This window comes from Rutidosis leptorrhynchoides, chromosome 10 (genome assembly GCF_046630445.1).
Source record: "Rutidosis leptorrhynchoides isolate AG116_Rl617_1_P2 chromosome 10, CSIRO_AGI_Rlap_v1, whole genome shotgun sequence".
Taxonomy (NCBI): domain Eukaryota; kingdom Viridiplantae; phylum Streptophyta; class Magnoliopsida; order Asterales; family Asteraceae; genus Rutidosis; species Rutidosis leptorrhynchoides.
The window spans coordinates 246,879,792-246,895,354 of record NC_092342.1 but is presented as its reverse complement, the minus strand read 5'-3'; the positions used below and the strand labels follow the sequence as shown (position 1 = coordinate 246,895,354).

The 15,563-nt window shown below is 34.1% G+C and overlaps 1 protein-coding gene across 1 annotated transcript; it reads right to left on the bottom strand.

The window, feature by feature from the left end:
• Positions 1-507: 507 nt before the first annotated feature.
• On the bottom strand, positions 508-11,240 carry LOC139871590 (DEAD-box ATP-dependent RNA helicase FANCM). The gene is made up of 22 exons (XM_071859298.1): positions 10,936-11,240; positions 10,412-10,555; positions 10,085-10,167; positions 9,849-9,963; positions 9,527-9,618; positions 9,247-9,301; positions 9,036-9,157; positions 8,396-8,509; positions 7,888-8,081; positions 7,603-7,730; positions 7,200-7,260; positions 7,040-7,110; positions 6,259-6,308; positions 5,675-5,840; positions 4,706-4,830; positions 4,280-4,606; positions 3,977-4,043; positions 3,189-3,707; positions 2,384-2,830; positions 2,081-2,132; positions 1,503-1,649; positions 508-1,246 (listed from the first exon to the last, which is right to left on the bottom strand). Exons 1-22 carry the CDS (start codon positions 11,132-11,134, stop codon positions 706-708), a joined length of 3,819 nt encoding a protein of 1,272 aa, XP_071715399.1. The 5' UTR covers positions 11,135-11,240; the 3' UTR covers positions 508-705.
• Positions 11,241-15,563: the final 4,323 nt, after the last annotated feature.

The window sequence follows — 15,563 nt, the reverse complement described above, 5'->3', positions numbered from 1 at the left end:
GAATCAAATTTAAAATTTTGGTTTAAAATAAATTAAAAATATATATCATAATTTATAATGGAGTATATTATTATATTATTATTATTATTTTTAAAAGCACTTTATTCATTAAGCCATGAATAATTTGGTTTTGGTCCTTTTTTTTTTCTTTTTGAAAAGCAAGACCCCAAAATGAAGTTAGTTAGGGTTGAACTTGAGTCTCATTTAGAAATTCTCAATCACCTAACCACTCGAACACCATTTTGGGGTTCCCTTGTCTGTCTAAAGCAGAGTATAAAATACTTCTTCAGCTCCCTAAAGTGTACTATATATGCTATATAATCCAATTTATTTAATTAAACCGATAAAATAATGATGATGATGATGATGATGATGATGAATAAAAAAGAATAAAAATTAAAATGCACGCCCTAAAATCTGATCCAACAAGCAGATAAACAAACTCTAGTTGCATATAGAGATTAAGAAAGATTCAATTCTAGCAATCGAGGTTTGTTGTTCGTTTCTTTTATTTACGGTCACTATTGGTTGTTGCTATTGTCTGTTGCCAACAAAAGGGTCAGCAAGTTTCACGCATTATGATTAATGAATCAAAATATACAGATCTTGTATAACCACTATGATAATTTAAACACATTTACAACCCTTTAATTCATAATCTAAAACGCCAACCCAAAATCTAATATCGTATGAATTAACTTACCATCAGATTCCCAAGTCAAATGAAGGACAATCAAGAAAATCCAGATTTTGGTCCTTTGGTTTTTCGTTCAAAGACTGAGATTTTAATCTCAACTGTTTGGTAGCTTGTTCCTCCAATGCATCAAAATCAATCCCTTGATAGAACTCGTCATCGTCAAATTCATCAACTTGCCATGACTGTTTACCGCCACATCCATCACCGCCACCAGCGGCAGTGGCGGCAGCAGCATCATGGTTCAAAAACATTTCTCTCTCTAGGTTACGGATTGGAAGTGACTCGCCATTAGAAAGATTTAACTTTCTTCTCTTTACTTCATTAGAATTAGATTCGTTGGTAGTGGTAGGAATTGCAGTATCTGAAGATAATAACCTTTCGGAATTTAGATGAACTGATTTTGATGATGATTCACCATTAGAATGAAGATGAAGATTTGTTGTTGCTGCAGCTGCTGATGTGCTTCCACCACTATCATGCGTTTGGTCAATAGAAACCGTGTTGTCGGGACTAAAGTCTACTATCGGTGATTGAGTGAGCAAAGACCGTCTGCAATAGAAGTATAAACGAGCACCATTGATGAAAACTTGAAAAGCAAGGAACTGCTATTAATCGTGTCAACATTAATCATTACTAATTTACTACTCAAAATTATCCAAATTTATTGATTTTTGAAAAAACAAAAGCTTTTAGTAACAATCATTGAAGTTTAGTGATCATACTAGTAATGAAGTGAACTCACAATATTTATGCACACAAAATTTTGACCATCAGTTGTGACGAATTAGGAGGTTTGGGAACATACCTGTAAATGGCCATCATATCAAGCGGACTAGCTTGGGCCTGTGTGTTTGCTGCGACAGTAGGATTAATCCTGTCATCTATGAAACTATCGTCATAAGAATCTTGTTCGTTGTCAACATCCTCATCGCCAGATGCTCCTGAAGACGCCCTGAAATTATATCAACCACAAAAAATACCTTCAATAGTATTTCAGGCACTGTAAAAAATTGGGATTTTCTGTTTGCAGGATATGTTTATCAGTCCATCGAGATGTTAATATCATTTAGAGGTGGCAATTTGGACCCATGTACTTAATCCAATTAGAAATGACCACATCTGCTTACATTTGTAATGAGTTAAAAAGAATAAAGATAAAATGTAAAGTACCTAGAAATTTAAAGTCAATTGGGCTATAAGGCGCCTAAAATGTGTTTCTAAAGCATATAATATAATCGTTATCTAATTTATCTGAAAAATTAGATTATTTACTGAAAAAATACAACTTTAAGAATCACATACGACACACTGATTAATCATAAAAATTAGGAAAAAAAATTAAACAAAATAATCCAGAAACACATGTAAAAATAATTGACTTACTCAGCTTCATCTTCGATAAGAAAGCGGGCATCATTTGACATCTTTTTGTTACCTGATGAAAGAAAATAGAAGGCAAGTGGGGCAGAGTGCATCGTAAAAAGTAAGGTTGTAAAAGTCCCTAGTCGGGGACTAGTCGGTCGGAACCTTATAATGAATAATCGGCCAAATTAGAGACTAGTCGGGGACAAGTCGGACATTGACCAACTTTGACTTTGACTAACTTCGACCGATATATACCAGATAACCAGAATTTGAACTAATATATCCAACTTTGAGACTAAATTAGAACAGTGGAAAATGTACCTCTACCATGCTTATCAATCGCACGATCCAATTGAGCACACGATCTACCAGAAACTGATGCATGGTCTACAACTTTTTCCTTTTGTAACAAATCATCATTTCTGATGACATCACCATATTTGCGTAACCTTTTAAGCCTTTGCTTCGGTTGACTAACTGATTTTTCTCCAGAACTTAACATCCAATCTTTACTATTACTACAACTTTTATTTGATAAATCTGCCAAAGGAGTTCGAACTTCTCCTCCAAATTTTGAAGCAAGTTTACACTTTACTGAAGAACTTTCTGGTAAATACGTTTGTGGAGTTTGTACATCTTCCTGTATAGATGACGTGGCAACATTCATTTTATTTGGAGAATCGTCCTTAAGTCCTTCATCATTCTTACTCTGAACCAAACATATATCATGATCTGGACTCAAACAGCCTTTTTCTTCAACTGATGCACCTGCAAAACCTCAATTTAGTTCACTTGTGTACAACCTCTTTGCACAGTTACATATAATAAAGAATTAAAGATGTACGACATAAATGTGAAAATGAAGCAATTACTCAGATCTGGGTCATACTTAATCGATTCCCAAGTGCTAATTACATGCTAAATTGCTTGTTAAAGAGAAAAAAAAAAAAAAAACACGGATCAGTTATGAAACTCAAAATATTGTTGATTGGTTCCCATTCTGACCCATCCTATAACTTTACCAGTTCTTACCCAATACCCACCAAAAAGACTCATCCTTTTTGCCCCTTACAAGATAATAGAAAAAATAAAAATAAAAAGCACAAAATGCAGACTAAACACTCACCAATATTTATCGGAGACTCAGGAACAACACCACTCATCAATAGGTTAGTTAGTCGAGGACTGAGATCGCCTGCTTGAAAGTCATCGTTCAACTCATCATCCGAATGAGTGATTTCTACAGCAACATTAGGAATCCCCATAACGTTATGTTCCGTATTTATAACCGCTAAATTAGATATTTCTGTCTCAAGAACTTTATCATCTCCAGGTATTTCATTTTCTGATAAGTCATAAGTGTCCCGTAAACCAGATGTTACAATATTATTACCCTCTGCTATCTTTAGATACTCTCCATTTGAAGTTTTAGATGAAAAAACTTGATTTAGAGGATATATAGGCACGGACAAAATAAGCACCCTTCCAAGTGAGTCAACAGATGTAAAATCTGACCCAAACAAAAATGAGTGAACGGGAGAGTTTTTAGAACGCGCGTCAGGCTTATGATGCGTCTCCAGTGTTCTTGAGGTGTCAATTTGATATAGTATATCAGTTTCGGGTTCCTTTCGTAATGTTACATCTTCTGCAATAAAGTAAACCCGATATGAAATGGTTAAACCATGAAGCAATATTAACAGGGAATATTATCTTTCACAACAAAGGACAGTAAAATAACAGAATAAAAGGTAAGAAATGGAGTGCATAGAGAACGGGTCAAAACAAGTAATAATTCGGTACGGTTAACAAGTTATTGGGTCAAGTAAAATTGTTAGTTGAATTTCACATTATCAGGAATATGATATTAAATACTGTAAAACATATGGATCACAAGATCTTAAAGTTTGTTGTTACCTTTAGTAGGACTACTGTGATGCTCAACACTTTCAAAGCCGACACAGTCCTCTGAAGTCTCTTCATCCTGAAATATAAAGGGAGCAAAGAAACTCATGATGACAGATAAAGACATCTCGTCCTAGTTGCGCTAATGGGCGGGTCCACATAGCAGGTCAAAACGGGTAAATTTGTACATGACCACTGTTTTCTTATTTTATATGTTCTCCACATAAATAAAATAATACTCCTAGTTAATTACTGTTCAATGATCATAAAACTACAATGGCAATGAACGGTGTCTAAAAGAAATGAAGTACAAACCTGGCAATTAAACAGCTTATTAAGCGATGATCCTTGCAAATATTGCATTGTATCAATTAGCATTGTGGTTCTCATAGAATGTGAAACATGATGCACACGTGATGGAAATGCTTGAAAGTGAGGAAACGCGATTAAAGAGTGTGTCCAACTGTTTTCTCTTGAAGGCCCAAAATACTTTACAAGTAGGTCGGTTTCAACGTCTGAAAGTTTAAGTTTGTATGTAGGTGTATGGATGACATCATCAGTTTTCACTTTTTTCCCACGATGAACAAAATCTTCGATTGACAGTTTAACCAGCACTTTTTCAGGTCTAAAAACGTGTGGAACCTGTAACAGTAAATCACAGAGCACAATGTATAAACAGAATTACATAGTTATAACCTGTAGCTTCAAATATCTAGTTGAAATTTGAACAGTAGAGCTTACCATTCTTGGACTAGGGTGAAACATGAAGTTATTTGTTCCATTTGCCATAAGATTTTTCATTCTTTTCCCGATCGATTGCTTTCTTTGATACGCCTTCAACTCTGATCCTTCACAGGCTAAGACCAGTATGCTTGTTAAGGAACACTTATTTAACTAAACAAAATGGGTCGGGCCGGTAGAGAGGGTAATGGGTCTTAATCGGTTCAGGTGACAGCAGGTAAGTTTTTAGTGCAGCTCATACCGGTCAACAATTCTTTGTCTTGTTTTCGATTACATACAGTAGCAAACACTATTATCACTGTTGTAAAAGTTGGTCGACAGGTCAATTTGGGGACTAGCCCGTCCCGAGTTGCTCAAAAACTCCTTAAAAGTGAGTCAACGCTAAAAAGTCAGGTCAAACTCGGTATGAGTTGGCTAAGTCGGGTCTGAGTTGGTCAAAGTAGGTCAAATTCGGTCAAAGTTGGGCCAAAAAATTTGTATTTTTTGAACCTAGATTTCGTGCCATATATTTATGTTTGAAATTTTATGTTTTATGTATTATGTTTAATATGTTTATTTGAATTTATGTGTAATATAAGTATGTTTAATTTATTAATTACTACTAAAAGTCAACGTTGGTCAACGTCCATCTTGTCCCCGACTCGGCCGACTCATCCCTCCAAGGTCCCGATCGACTTGTCATCGACTGGCGACTTTTACAACCTTGACTATTATGTTTGATTAACAATATATTTACGACTTTCACCTATTTTACTTTCAGTTAATTTTGCTACTTTACCTATTTAATCTGCTAAAGTAATGTTACAAAATCTGGCCCTGTATTTGGAAAAGTATTCAAAATTGACACATAAAATAAAGGCTGATAGCCCCCAAAAGGTATACACTTAATGTAGGACGAAAATGATGAAAGATTTACAGTAAAGTTTTGAAATTTTAATAACAAAACAAGTAGCCAATATAAAAGGATATCAACTCTCCCTTTGCCCTTCCTACCCGTTCTCCCCATACGTTGAATCATTCGCAAAGGAGAAATATTGGCATCGAAAGATATAACGAGATCAACTTCCATAATATCTAGGCCTTCTTCTCCAATCGATGTTGCAACAATAACATTGTATTCACCAGCACGAAATTTCTATGATCAATTTCAGATATAAAGAAATATCAAGAGTGCAAACGATATAAAATATAGAAATTAGAGGTAGCAATCTTGACTTTAAATGGATCATTTGGGTCATGCTTTATCTCTAATGAGGAAAACTGGTAAAGGAATAAAAAAAATAGCATACAGGAAAACTGATAAAACATAGCAAATGGGTACGAAGTTGCCTAAAGAATATAGTTGATTCATAAAGACCTTGTATGTAATGTTATAAGAACAATTGATCGATTACTATACAAACAATTGGTAAATATTTAGTTGGTTACTCCGTATGATTTATGTAATCATACGTGACACACTAAGTAATTTCTAAATCTATTTATCTATTTACTAAATTTAGAAACAAAACAACTAACCCGCCTACTTTGCCATCTTGGATTAAATAAGTTACCTCTAAAACAGCCTGCTGTTCTTTTTGTGTCTGGCCTTTTGACTTTTTACCTGTGCAAAAAATGTACAGTAATAATTAAGTATGTAGAGTATCAGGCGTCTCATCATCGATGCAAGAAATTAATAAAAAGTTGAATAAGAAGTAACTACTTTATCATGTGACTATCATTCTGGTAGGGTGTGCAAAATCATGGGGGACAAAACAGGAAACGTGAACACTAACCAAAACCGTTATTATTAGTTAAATTTCCATTTAAGAAAAGAAAACCATACATTCTTGGTTCTGAATGTTTCAGAAGTCAATTTGAAACCAGAACTGAACCAGTTCTCTGATTTTCATATAATTTTTTACAAACTTGAAAAATGACATCATTCTCGGTTATGATTTTTTAAATTAAACAAACCCAAGTTACAATGAGGTTCACCATCTAGTTTAGAACTAAATCAGTTGATCAGAATCCAAGCATTCACAAGCCCGTTCAGGTTATTCAGTTTTCAGTTCCATTACTTACTATTATCGGTTCCAAATCAGTCTGGTTTAGTCCAGTATAAACGAGATAAACAGCCATACAAGGTAGTCATGGCATCACAAACTGCCCCAATAATGAGTACTGAAAAGAACTGAATCTTTGATTCAAACTTCATAATGAACTTAACCAATCAAGTAACAAAAAAAATAAAAAATTGGTAGGGGTTTTTTACAATAAGGTTTGATTGAAAAATGAGATACAATGAATTTCAAGTACCCTGTATTGTAAAAATACAATCGAAATGATCCTAACCTGAGCTTTGACCAACAAATTCTGCAGCTTTAACGTATTCCCCAATGGTGGCTAATGACGATATTATGTCACTGAAAATAGTAACATTGATGATTATAAACATGTTTATCATTTAACTATATTAAACCAGATTTTTGAAAATATATTGGCGTATATCAACCTTACACTTTCTCTGAAGTGTGAGAAAATGATAGCCCTCGACTTCTTGAGACCTTGTTTTTCTGCACATACAAAATACATATCAGAGCCGCCATAAATAAACATTAAATGACCCTCCTTATATTATTTCTTTAACATCCAAATGAATACTAATCACTTTTTAAACTTTCACTATATTCATTAACTAGCACACTCTGTTAGTATTGTGTGTGATCAATTCTTACTATTTCACTGATATACCTCTTCAAATCTGTAAAGTATATGAGAAGTTGTATAATTTTCATTTCATTGTAAACTAAAAGTCGGTTATCATTTATCAACATAAAAAACATTAAGTGAAGGTGTGCTCGTATTTATAATAAAACATTACAATATTTCAAAGGACAAAAGGCCATGTGACATACTGAAATGTTCAACCAGCACTTCTAACATCTTTGCGACCTTTGGACTGAAGGCACCACGAGAAAAACTATTTTGCATTAGAGCCTTAGCTCGATGAAAATCTTCATTTTTACTCAAAAATCGACCAAACCTGAAAATTGATCATTGTTAGCATGTATTTATACTTATATCATGTCAATTTCTCTGGTCTCGCAAAAACAACCACCCAAACACACACGCACACACCAACATGTACTTGCATTCTCAGTAATTGAGAAATTTGTAAAGAACAAGATAGACAAAATTACCCTTGTTTCAACATATCTTGAAGCATCACAAGTGCCGGGGGTATACCATGAGATGAAAGTAGCTTCATTATATTATATATTGAGACTAGCATACTAAACGTCCCTTGTATTTCAGCATACTGGTGCTGGGGCACATGTGGTGGTGGTCGATCGTGGAATGCTTTACCTGAATTTACAAGATCCATGGGGCTTAACTGCAAAGTTGAGGTGTGTCAGCGGTATACGTTAATGTTGATTATATTATAAGGAGTTAACATTAGAGTTTACTTTCAATATTTTTAAGGTTGATTGTGATCCTATCTTGTAGGTTGATACTACTATATATATATTAATGATTAATGTAAAACTTATTAGCCTAAAGTAACTTAAAGTTGGATAATATAAGATTGACATTAAGGAACTAGATAGCTTCTGATATTGGTTTTGTATGTTCATATTACATTGGTTTCGATCATTAATCATTAATCATTAATCATTAAGCAATAAGCATCAGAGATAGAAAACTTACGGTTTTAGGATCTCTTGGTGGAAATACTTTATAGTCGGAAAGCTTTCGAACAAACGGGCGTATTGCACTCATTAGCAGACTATATGCTTCATCAGCATCTTTTCCCATCACAACCTATCAACAATACATGATATGTAGTTTATACGAGTCAAATCAAAACATTTATTATAAAACGTGTTAAATATATATGCCAAAAAAAAGACTTGTTGTTGAACGAAAACAAAAATTATAGCCAAAAAATAAAAGACTCGTTCACTTTTTTATGTTAAGGAGTTTAGCCATGTAATACATTTGAAAATCAGAGAGCTAATGGTGTGAAGCATATGATAACAATTGTTTGAACTAAGTCTAGCATAAACTTTACGGAATCCAAAGGGTTTTTTCAGCTTTTAACCTTACAAAACAATATGATAACAATTGTTTTAGCATGAGTGTTGCATAAAGCGATTTAAGAGGTTGTATGTATGAACTAAAAATACACTCTGGGCAACTCAGGGCCAGTTCAACCCATTGACTGACTAAGCTGTATCATGACCCAAATGACCCGTTAGGGGGGAAATAAGACCAAAACGCTCCACTCAGATATAGATGGTTCAAAGTTGCCACATCTACTTAAGGGATTGAACAATGTTGCAGGTACCTTTATTAGGTCAATCTTTCTATCATGCACATAAGGGGTTACATCAACATCGTTCTCACTTCGGTGCTCGAGAGAAGATATTTGCAAGTTATCAATAACTTGTTGAATTGCCTGATGAGTAGCTGAAAAATGTCACATAAATCTTCATGAATTATATAAAACCCTGTATAATAATATAATAACTTTAAGAAGATTAAGCAAGATGACTTACATCCCGGTGTGGCAGTAAGAGCTAATATTCTTAATTGTACTGGAACAGCCATCAACTATGTTTATATAGAAATCATAACACTATAAAGTCAGTGAAACATATCTGATGTACATCATAACACAATATTTATATCAGTGTACTTAACATCAGCCAAAAGAAGAAAATATCCCTCACTTGTATTTATGTACTTAAGTTTAGTTGTTAACATTTTACAACCAAATATAAACGTGTCAGAAGTATATTGTCATTTTGGCTAAATTTGGTTTAAATAGCAATATACCTTACGAACAGACACACAATATGAATAGTTTTTAGAAGCACGGTGAGCCTCGTCAATGACTAAACACACTAGTTGTTTTACCGCGCATGATCCTGCATTATAATATCTCCATAAGAAACTTAAAAAGAAATACAGCTTCCATATCATAAGATTTTGAAGAGTGGAACGTAAAGGTAGCAAGATAAGCGGGTTGGGCCACGCATCAAAACAGGCTCGGGTCGGATCAATGTTTTACAGTACGAGGTGACATTCAAGATATGTGATGGCTAAATGCTTCTAGAAGCATCAGACTATATATCCTTTTCAAGATATGAGGACTTACCAGACTCTATATCCTTTTCAAGAACTTGTGGAGTAACAAAGAAGACTCGTTTATCTTTCCAGAGGGATACTCTTGATGAAGGACTTGTTTTACCGGTCATATCAACTGTCATATCCTGCAACCGATGTAAAATAAATTCAAAAAACATGGATAACTAAAGTAACTATCTCAAATATACATTTCAAAACTTAAGAATTTATACAAATATTAAAGAAAAAATGAAGATGATAACTCACTTGTGGAATCCCCACAATATTATGGCACGCTTCTAGTTGTTGCATAACAAGTGGACGAGAAGGAGCAGAAAACACTATCTTTCCTGAAATTAAAGAACTAAATCAGAACTAAGTTTTAATTCTAATCGAACACGTTTGACTTTAAGCACTCAACTAGCAATATTTTGAAATTTGGGCAGGAATAGATGTGATTATTGGTTATTGGTTATATGTATGTATTACATACCAGAATGCTATTATATATAAGAAAAATAGTTATGAAATAATAGTATCTGATAAAGACTACAATATCTAATAGAAATATTCATTAGTTTAATAATTCATCACCTTCAGGAAACCATCTATAATAATTTAGCATCACAGCAGCAGCAATAAGAGTTTTTCCAAGTCCTGTAGGTAATGACACCAGTGTATTTGAAAACAAAGCAGTCCTGGTCATTGATACCTGGTAATCACGAACAGGTACATTTTCTGCCATGAACCATCGAGATTTTAAGCTTGGGAAACATAACTTATTGATATGAAGCATAATACTTGCACATGTCTTAAATGCATACTTAGAGCATTTTGAAACCTATAAAACAACCCTATTGATATACAGTCTTCGTTAACTCATAATATAATTTGTAAATGTAAGCAAGCGATACACATTTGAAGATACATTCCTATGATGATCATCATGTAAATATAATATACATATGCATAAATAAAAAAACACAAAGTAATTATTTTTTCATGCTTACTTTTTCTTCTATAAAACATTTAGGGTGTTAATTAAACCTCATAACTGTATTCAAATAATTATAAGTCACAAATTTAAGATTCAGATTAAGCTATTATATATAAATTACCAGGGTATATCCAGGTTTTCGCGGCTTCGGGATCAATGCTAACGCTGCTACTAACACTTATATCACACAAAACACTGTCTTGAGCATCTTCGTGTTTATCATCGGCTTTAAAAGCGTTCATTCCGACGAATTTATCGAGAGTAGATTGACGAGACGGAATAGCTTTGTTGCTTTCAAATTTAGGGCACCGACTGCCCATATCTGAATTATTATTTTCATCGTTATAATTATTAGTAGTTGTAGTAGTAGCAAATGATGATGATGATGATGGTATAGGGGGTTTTGCACAAGCGGCATCAATTTCTAGGGCATCAATTTCTAGAACAGCTGCTTCCCAATCAAAATCCTAAATTGAATAAGAAATGAAATTACAAATTAGAATATAAACTTTGTTAACGGAAATAAAATGCGAGAGAGATGGAATGTAGCTTACGTCAAAATCATCGATCTGAATTGGTATAGATGACGCCATGAGTTACAGGAACGAATTGAGGAAGGAGGTGAAGCAGCAACTGAAAGAGAAACCCTCGGTCCTATTGGGGATAAACAGGCGGCAAAATTTGTAACATAGAAAATTTGTAAGTCATTTTATTTATTTATTTTAATTCTTAATTAATATATTTTTATTTTATTAATTTTATTAATAATATTGTGTGAGACAATAAAAAAATAAATCTAATAAATATCACATTAAAATCAGTATAAATAAAAATAAAAATGAAAATTTTATAACTCTCAACTTTAATATGCATGTGCGTGTTCCACTGTAGTGTTGAAGAAAACATTATATATATTTACTACATTATATATATTTATTATATATTATATATATTTATTTATTATTTATACTGTGGAGTACTATTTATATATTTATATATTGTATATATATTCAATTGAAAAATTAGAAATGTTACTATTCAATTAGTCCTAGATTGTAATAAACCTCAAATTGAAGGGTGAAAACCCAAACCAACGTGTTGCCCCCCACCAACCTCGCTACACTAACTTGGGCTGGCAATATGTCCACATTAAAAATCGTTTATTTCCGTAAATATAAACATTGTGGTGCCACAAAAACACAAGTGCAATGTTAGCTGGGTGGTTTTTGTCATGCTATAGCTACTCAAGGAGCGTAGGTTCGATTCTCGGTAGGACTTTTGCTCTCTTTTTTCTTTTTATATTTAATATATGTTGCCAGCCCAAGTTAGTGTAGCGAGGTTGGTGGGGGGCAACATGTTGGTTTGGGTTTTCACCCTTCAATTTGAGGTTTATTACAATCTAGGACTAATTGAATAGTAACATTTCTAATTTTTCAATTGAATATATATACAATAGTCAAAGGTTCAAACGAGAACTACAAAAAAGGCGAGAGTTTTTAATTTACAAAGATTTTCACATGTGAATAGATTGAATCATCCATAATAATTGATGGAGAGTAAGAATGAACATATAATTGTTTAAAAAAACTTATATTTTACATATATATAGTTTCTCGTTCACATGTGCATATTTGGTTGTGAACATATGAACATTTCATATAATTAACAATTTAACATGTAATTTGTGGTAATGAACATATGTTTGTTAATAATATGAGCATTAATTAATACTTGCATGTAATTTGTTATATTTAATTGCATGAAAACCATTAATTAATAAGTTCCCCCAGTTCTCGCCATTTTTGTGGTTCTCGTTTGAACCTGCCTCATATACAATATCTATCTCATCTCCTAGTTTTTTGGTATATGGCACAGCCCAAAATTTTGGCCCAATGAAACGGGCCTGGCCTTTTTACTAGTTTTATTATTAAAGTTTATTTAAAACAAAAAAAAAATAGAAAAATAAATACTGAAATGATCCGTGAAACCACGGGTTTGTTTAAACAGTACAGTTTAATGATATGTTTTAGGTATTAAGTGAACGTAAATGCTAAAATCATTTAGTTTAATGATCCGTGGAACCACAGAGTCCGACTAAGAAACTCGTCAGCCAAACATTTCATCAAACATCTAAAATGTATATTAAACAATCCACGTCCAATCATAAGAGACAATATTGTTTGCCATTTTATTTTAAAAGTGTAAATTAAAATATAAATTTAGAATTTGTTTACTTCTGCCTAACTTTTATACCTTCTTGTACTCAAAATAGTTAATTAAAATAATTTAAAATTATTTAATTTTAATAATTAACATATTTAATAATAAGATTTAATAATAATAATTAATTATTAAGATTTAATTTTAATTTAAAATTATTTAGATTAATGACATCACCCACCATGCTTAGATTTTTTTTTCTTAACAAAGGAATTAGCCTAATAATGACATCATCATTATAAGATTTTAATATTAACTATATAATAGATATGCACAAGTTTTATAAACCTGTTCAATTACCGAAGATTGATGGAGAAGAACCGAAGATTGTTACAAACTTGCAGCCTCGATATATCTTTTAGTCCCTCTTACTATTAAAAGAAATCAATTTACCTGCATATTATACAGTTTAACATGTTGTAATCACTTGCATCCATTAATTTACTTGAAATTAAAGGGACCAATGAGAGCACGACATGTGGCGTGAAAAGCACATGTGATTGGGAAAAAAATTAAAAATAAAAAAAAAATCGAAAATTTTTTTTCGAATTTTTTTTTTTTTTGAATTTTTTTGACGCCGTCCAGATCCTCTGGACGCCGTCCTGGTCTTCTTTGCTAAACGCCGTCCAGATGTGTTGAAATAGGGAAAAAAATTTGGGTCATATTTTGGTATAACAAGGTTTGGGTCATTACAAGTGGTATCAGAGCATGATCTAAGGGATTTAGGCGACTTGAGATATGTGCCTAGACTTAGAATTTATTGTATATGCGCGTTATGCGGGACTTGTAGGAGACGGGTCGGACCGGGAATTGGTTAGTGCCTAGGTTTAGGTGAACTAACTATGCGCTAATTATTTTGTGTTGTGTTTTGCGATCATCAAGCGAGATAGACGTTGTACTAGCAAGTTAATGCGACATGCTCGCGTAACAATGATTAGCTACCATTGTTACGGGTTCAAATCGTGTCAAACAAGCGATGTACGACGATTGTTGAGCAAGATGGGGCGGTAAGGTGTATATGTATATATTTGTGTCTTGTCCTCTCGTTTCATTGTTTAATCTATTTCCGTTTTATAGTATGAAGACGAGAAACGGACCCGAGAACAATGATGGAGGTACGAGTGAGGATGTTGAGTTCACGGTCAAAGTTGAGGCCATCTTTAAACGTCAAAAAGCGGAGTTTCTCGAAGACGTTAAGAAGATATTTCTAGATACGATTGACGAGCAACTAGTCAATGTGGTTAAGGAACAAGTTAAGCTTGTTCTGCAAGAAGATAATGTGGGAAGACGGGACTTTTTCTACAAGAATTTCAAGGATTCTCAACCTCCCACCTTTGAAGGTGAACGAGACCCTCTTAAGAGTGCCCGTTGGATCTCCGATACGGAGGGGGCTTTCCGTACTTGTGAATACCCTCTCGATAAGAAGACAAGGTACGGGTGTAGTATGTTGCGGGGCGATGCTAAATTGTGGTGGGACGCGAAGATCCAACTTTATGGTGAAGAACAATGTATGGATTTCACTTGGGAAGATTTAAGGCGGAGTTTTTCGACGAGTACCGAACTTCGGCCGATCTTACTAGACTTAAGGACGAGTTGCGTGCCTTGAGGCAAGGGTCGATTGATTTGAACACTCTCAAATCCGTTTTCTTGTCAAAGACCAAATTTTTCCCGGAGTATGTCGAAAATGATAAAATGTTGAAGGGAGACTTCTATCGAACCTTGAACGATAGTTATCAAGAAAAGATTAGTGTAAGCGTGGTAAAAAGTTTTGATGAGTTGTTCAATATGGCCAAAGGTTTTGAGGCGCTTGTGTTGAGAAAGAGTGGCTTTACGTTTGACAAAAGGATGTTTGAAGCTACTAGTCATTTGAACAAGAAAAGTAAGGGTGCGAGTGAGAGTGTTGCTAGTGTGAAGAAGGGTACGTCCGGGGGTTTTAGACCCAAATGTTATAATTGTGGGCGACAAGGACACATGGCTCGCGATTGAACCAAGCCATCTTCTACAACCAAACTCACTTGTTATAACTGTGGTAAGGAAGGGCACCGAAGGCCGGAGTGTCCCGATTTGAACACCGATCATGTTAAGAAGTTGGAGAAGGCGGCGGGTACGGCTAGGGGACGAAACTATTTGATGACCAATAATGGGGCCAAGCAATCCAACGAAGTTGTCTCGGGTACTTTCATGGTTAACTCTAATCCGGCAAGGAAACTTTTTGATAGTGGTGCTAATTTGTCATTCGTGTCTCCGAGATTCGTGTATAAGCTTAATAAACCGCTAGCTAAGTTGAGGCAGCCGGTAGAAGTTGAAATAGCGGATGGTAAGACGGTGCTAGGGGTTGATGTTTGTAATGATTGTGATATTGTGTTTGGTATCGAAATGTTTAAAATTGATCTTATCCCGATGACCTTGGGTGAATTTGATATTGTCGTTGGTATGGATTGGCTCGATCGTTATAGGACCGATATTGCATGCCATGAAAAATCTATTCGTGTGAAGACCCCAAGTGGGGGAGAGTTAATTATTCATGGC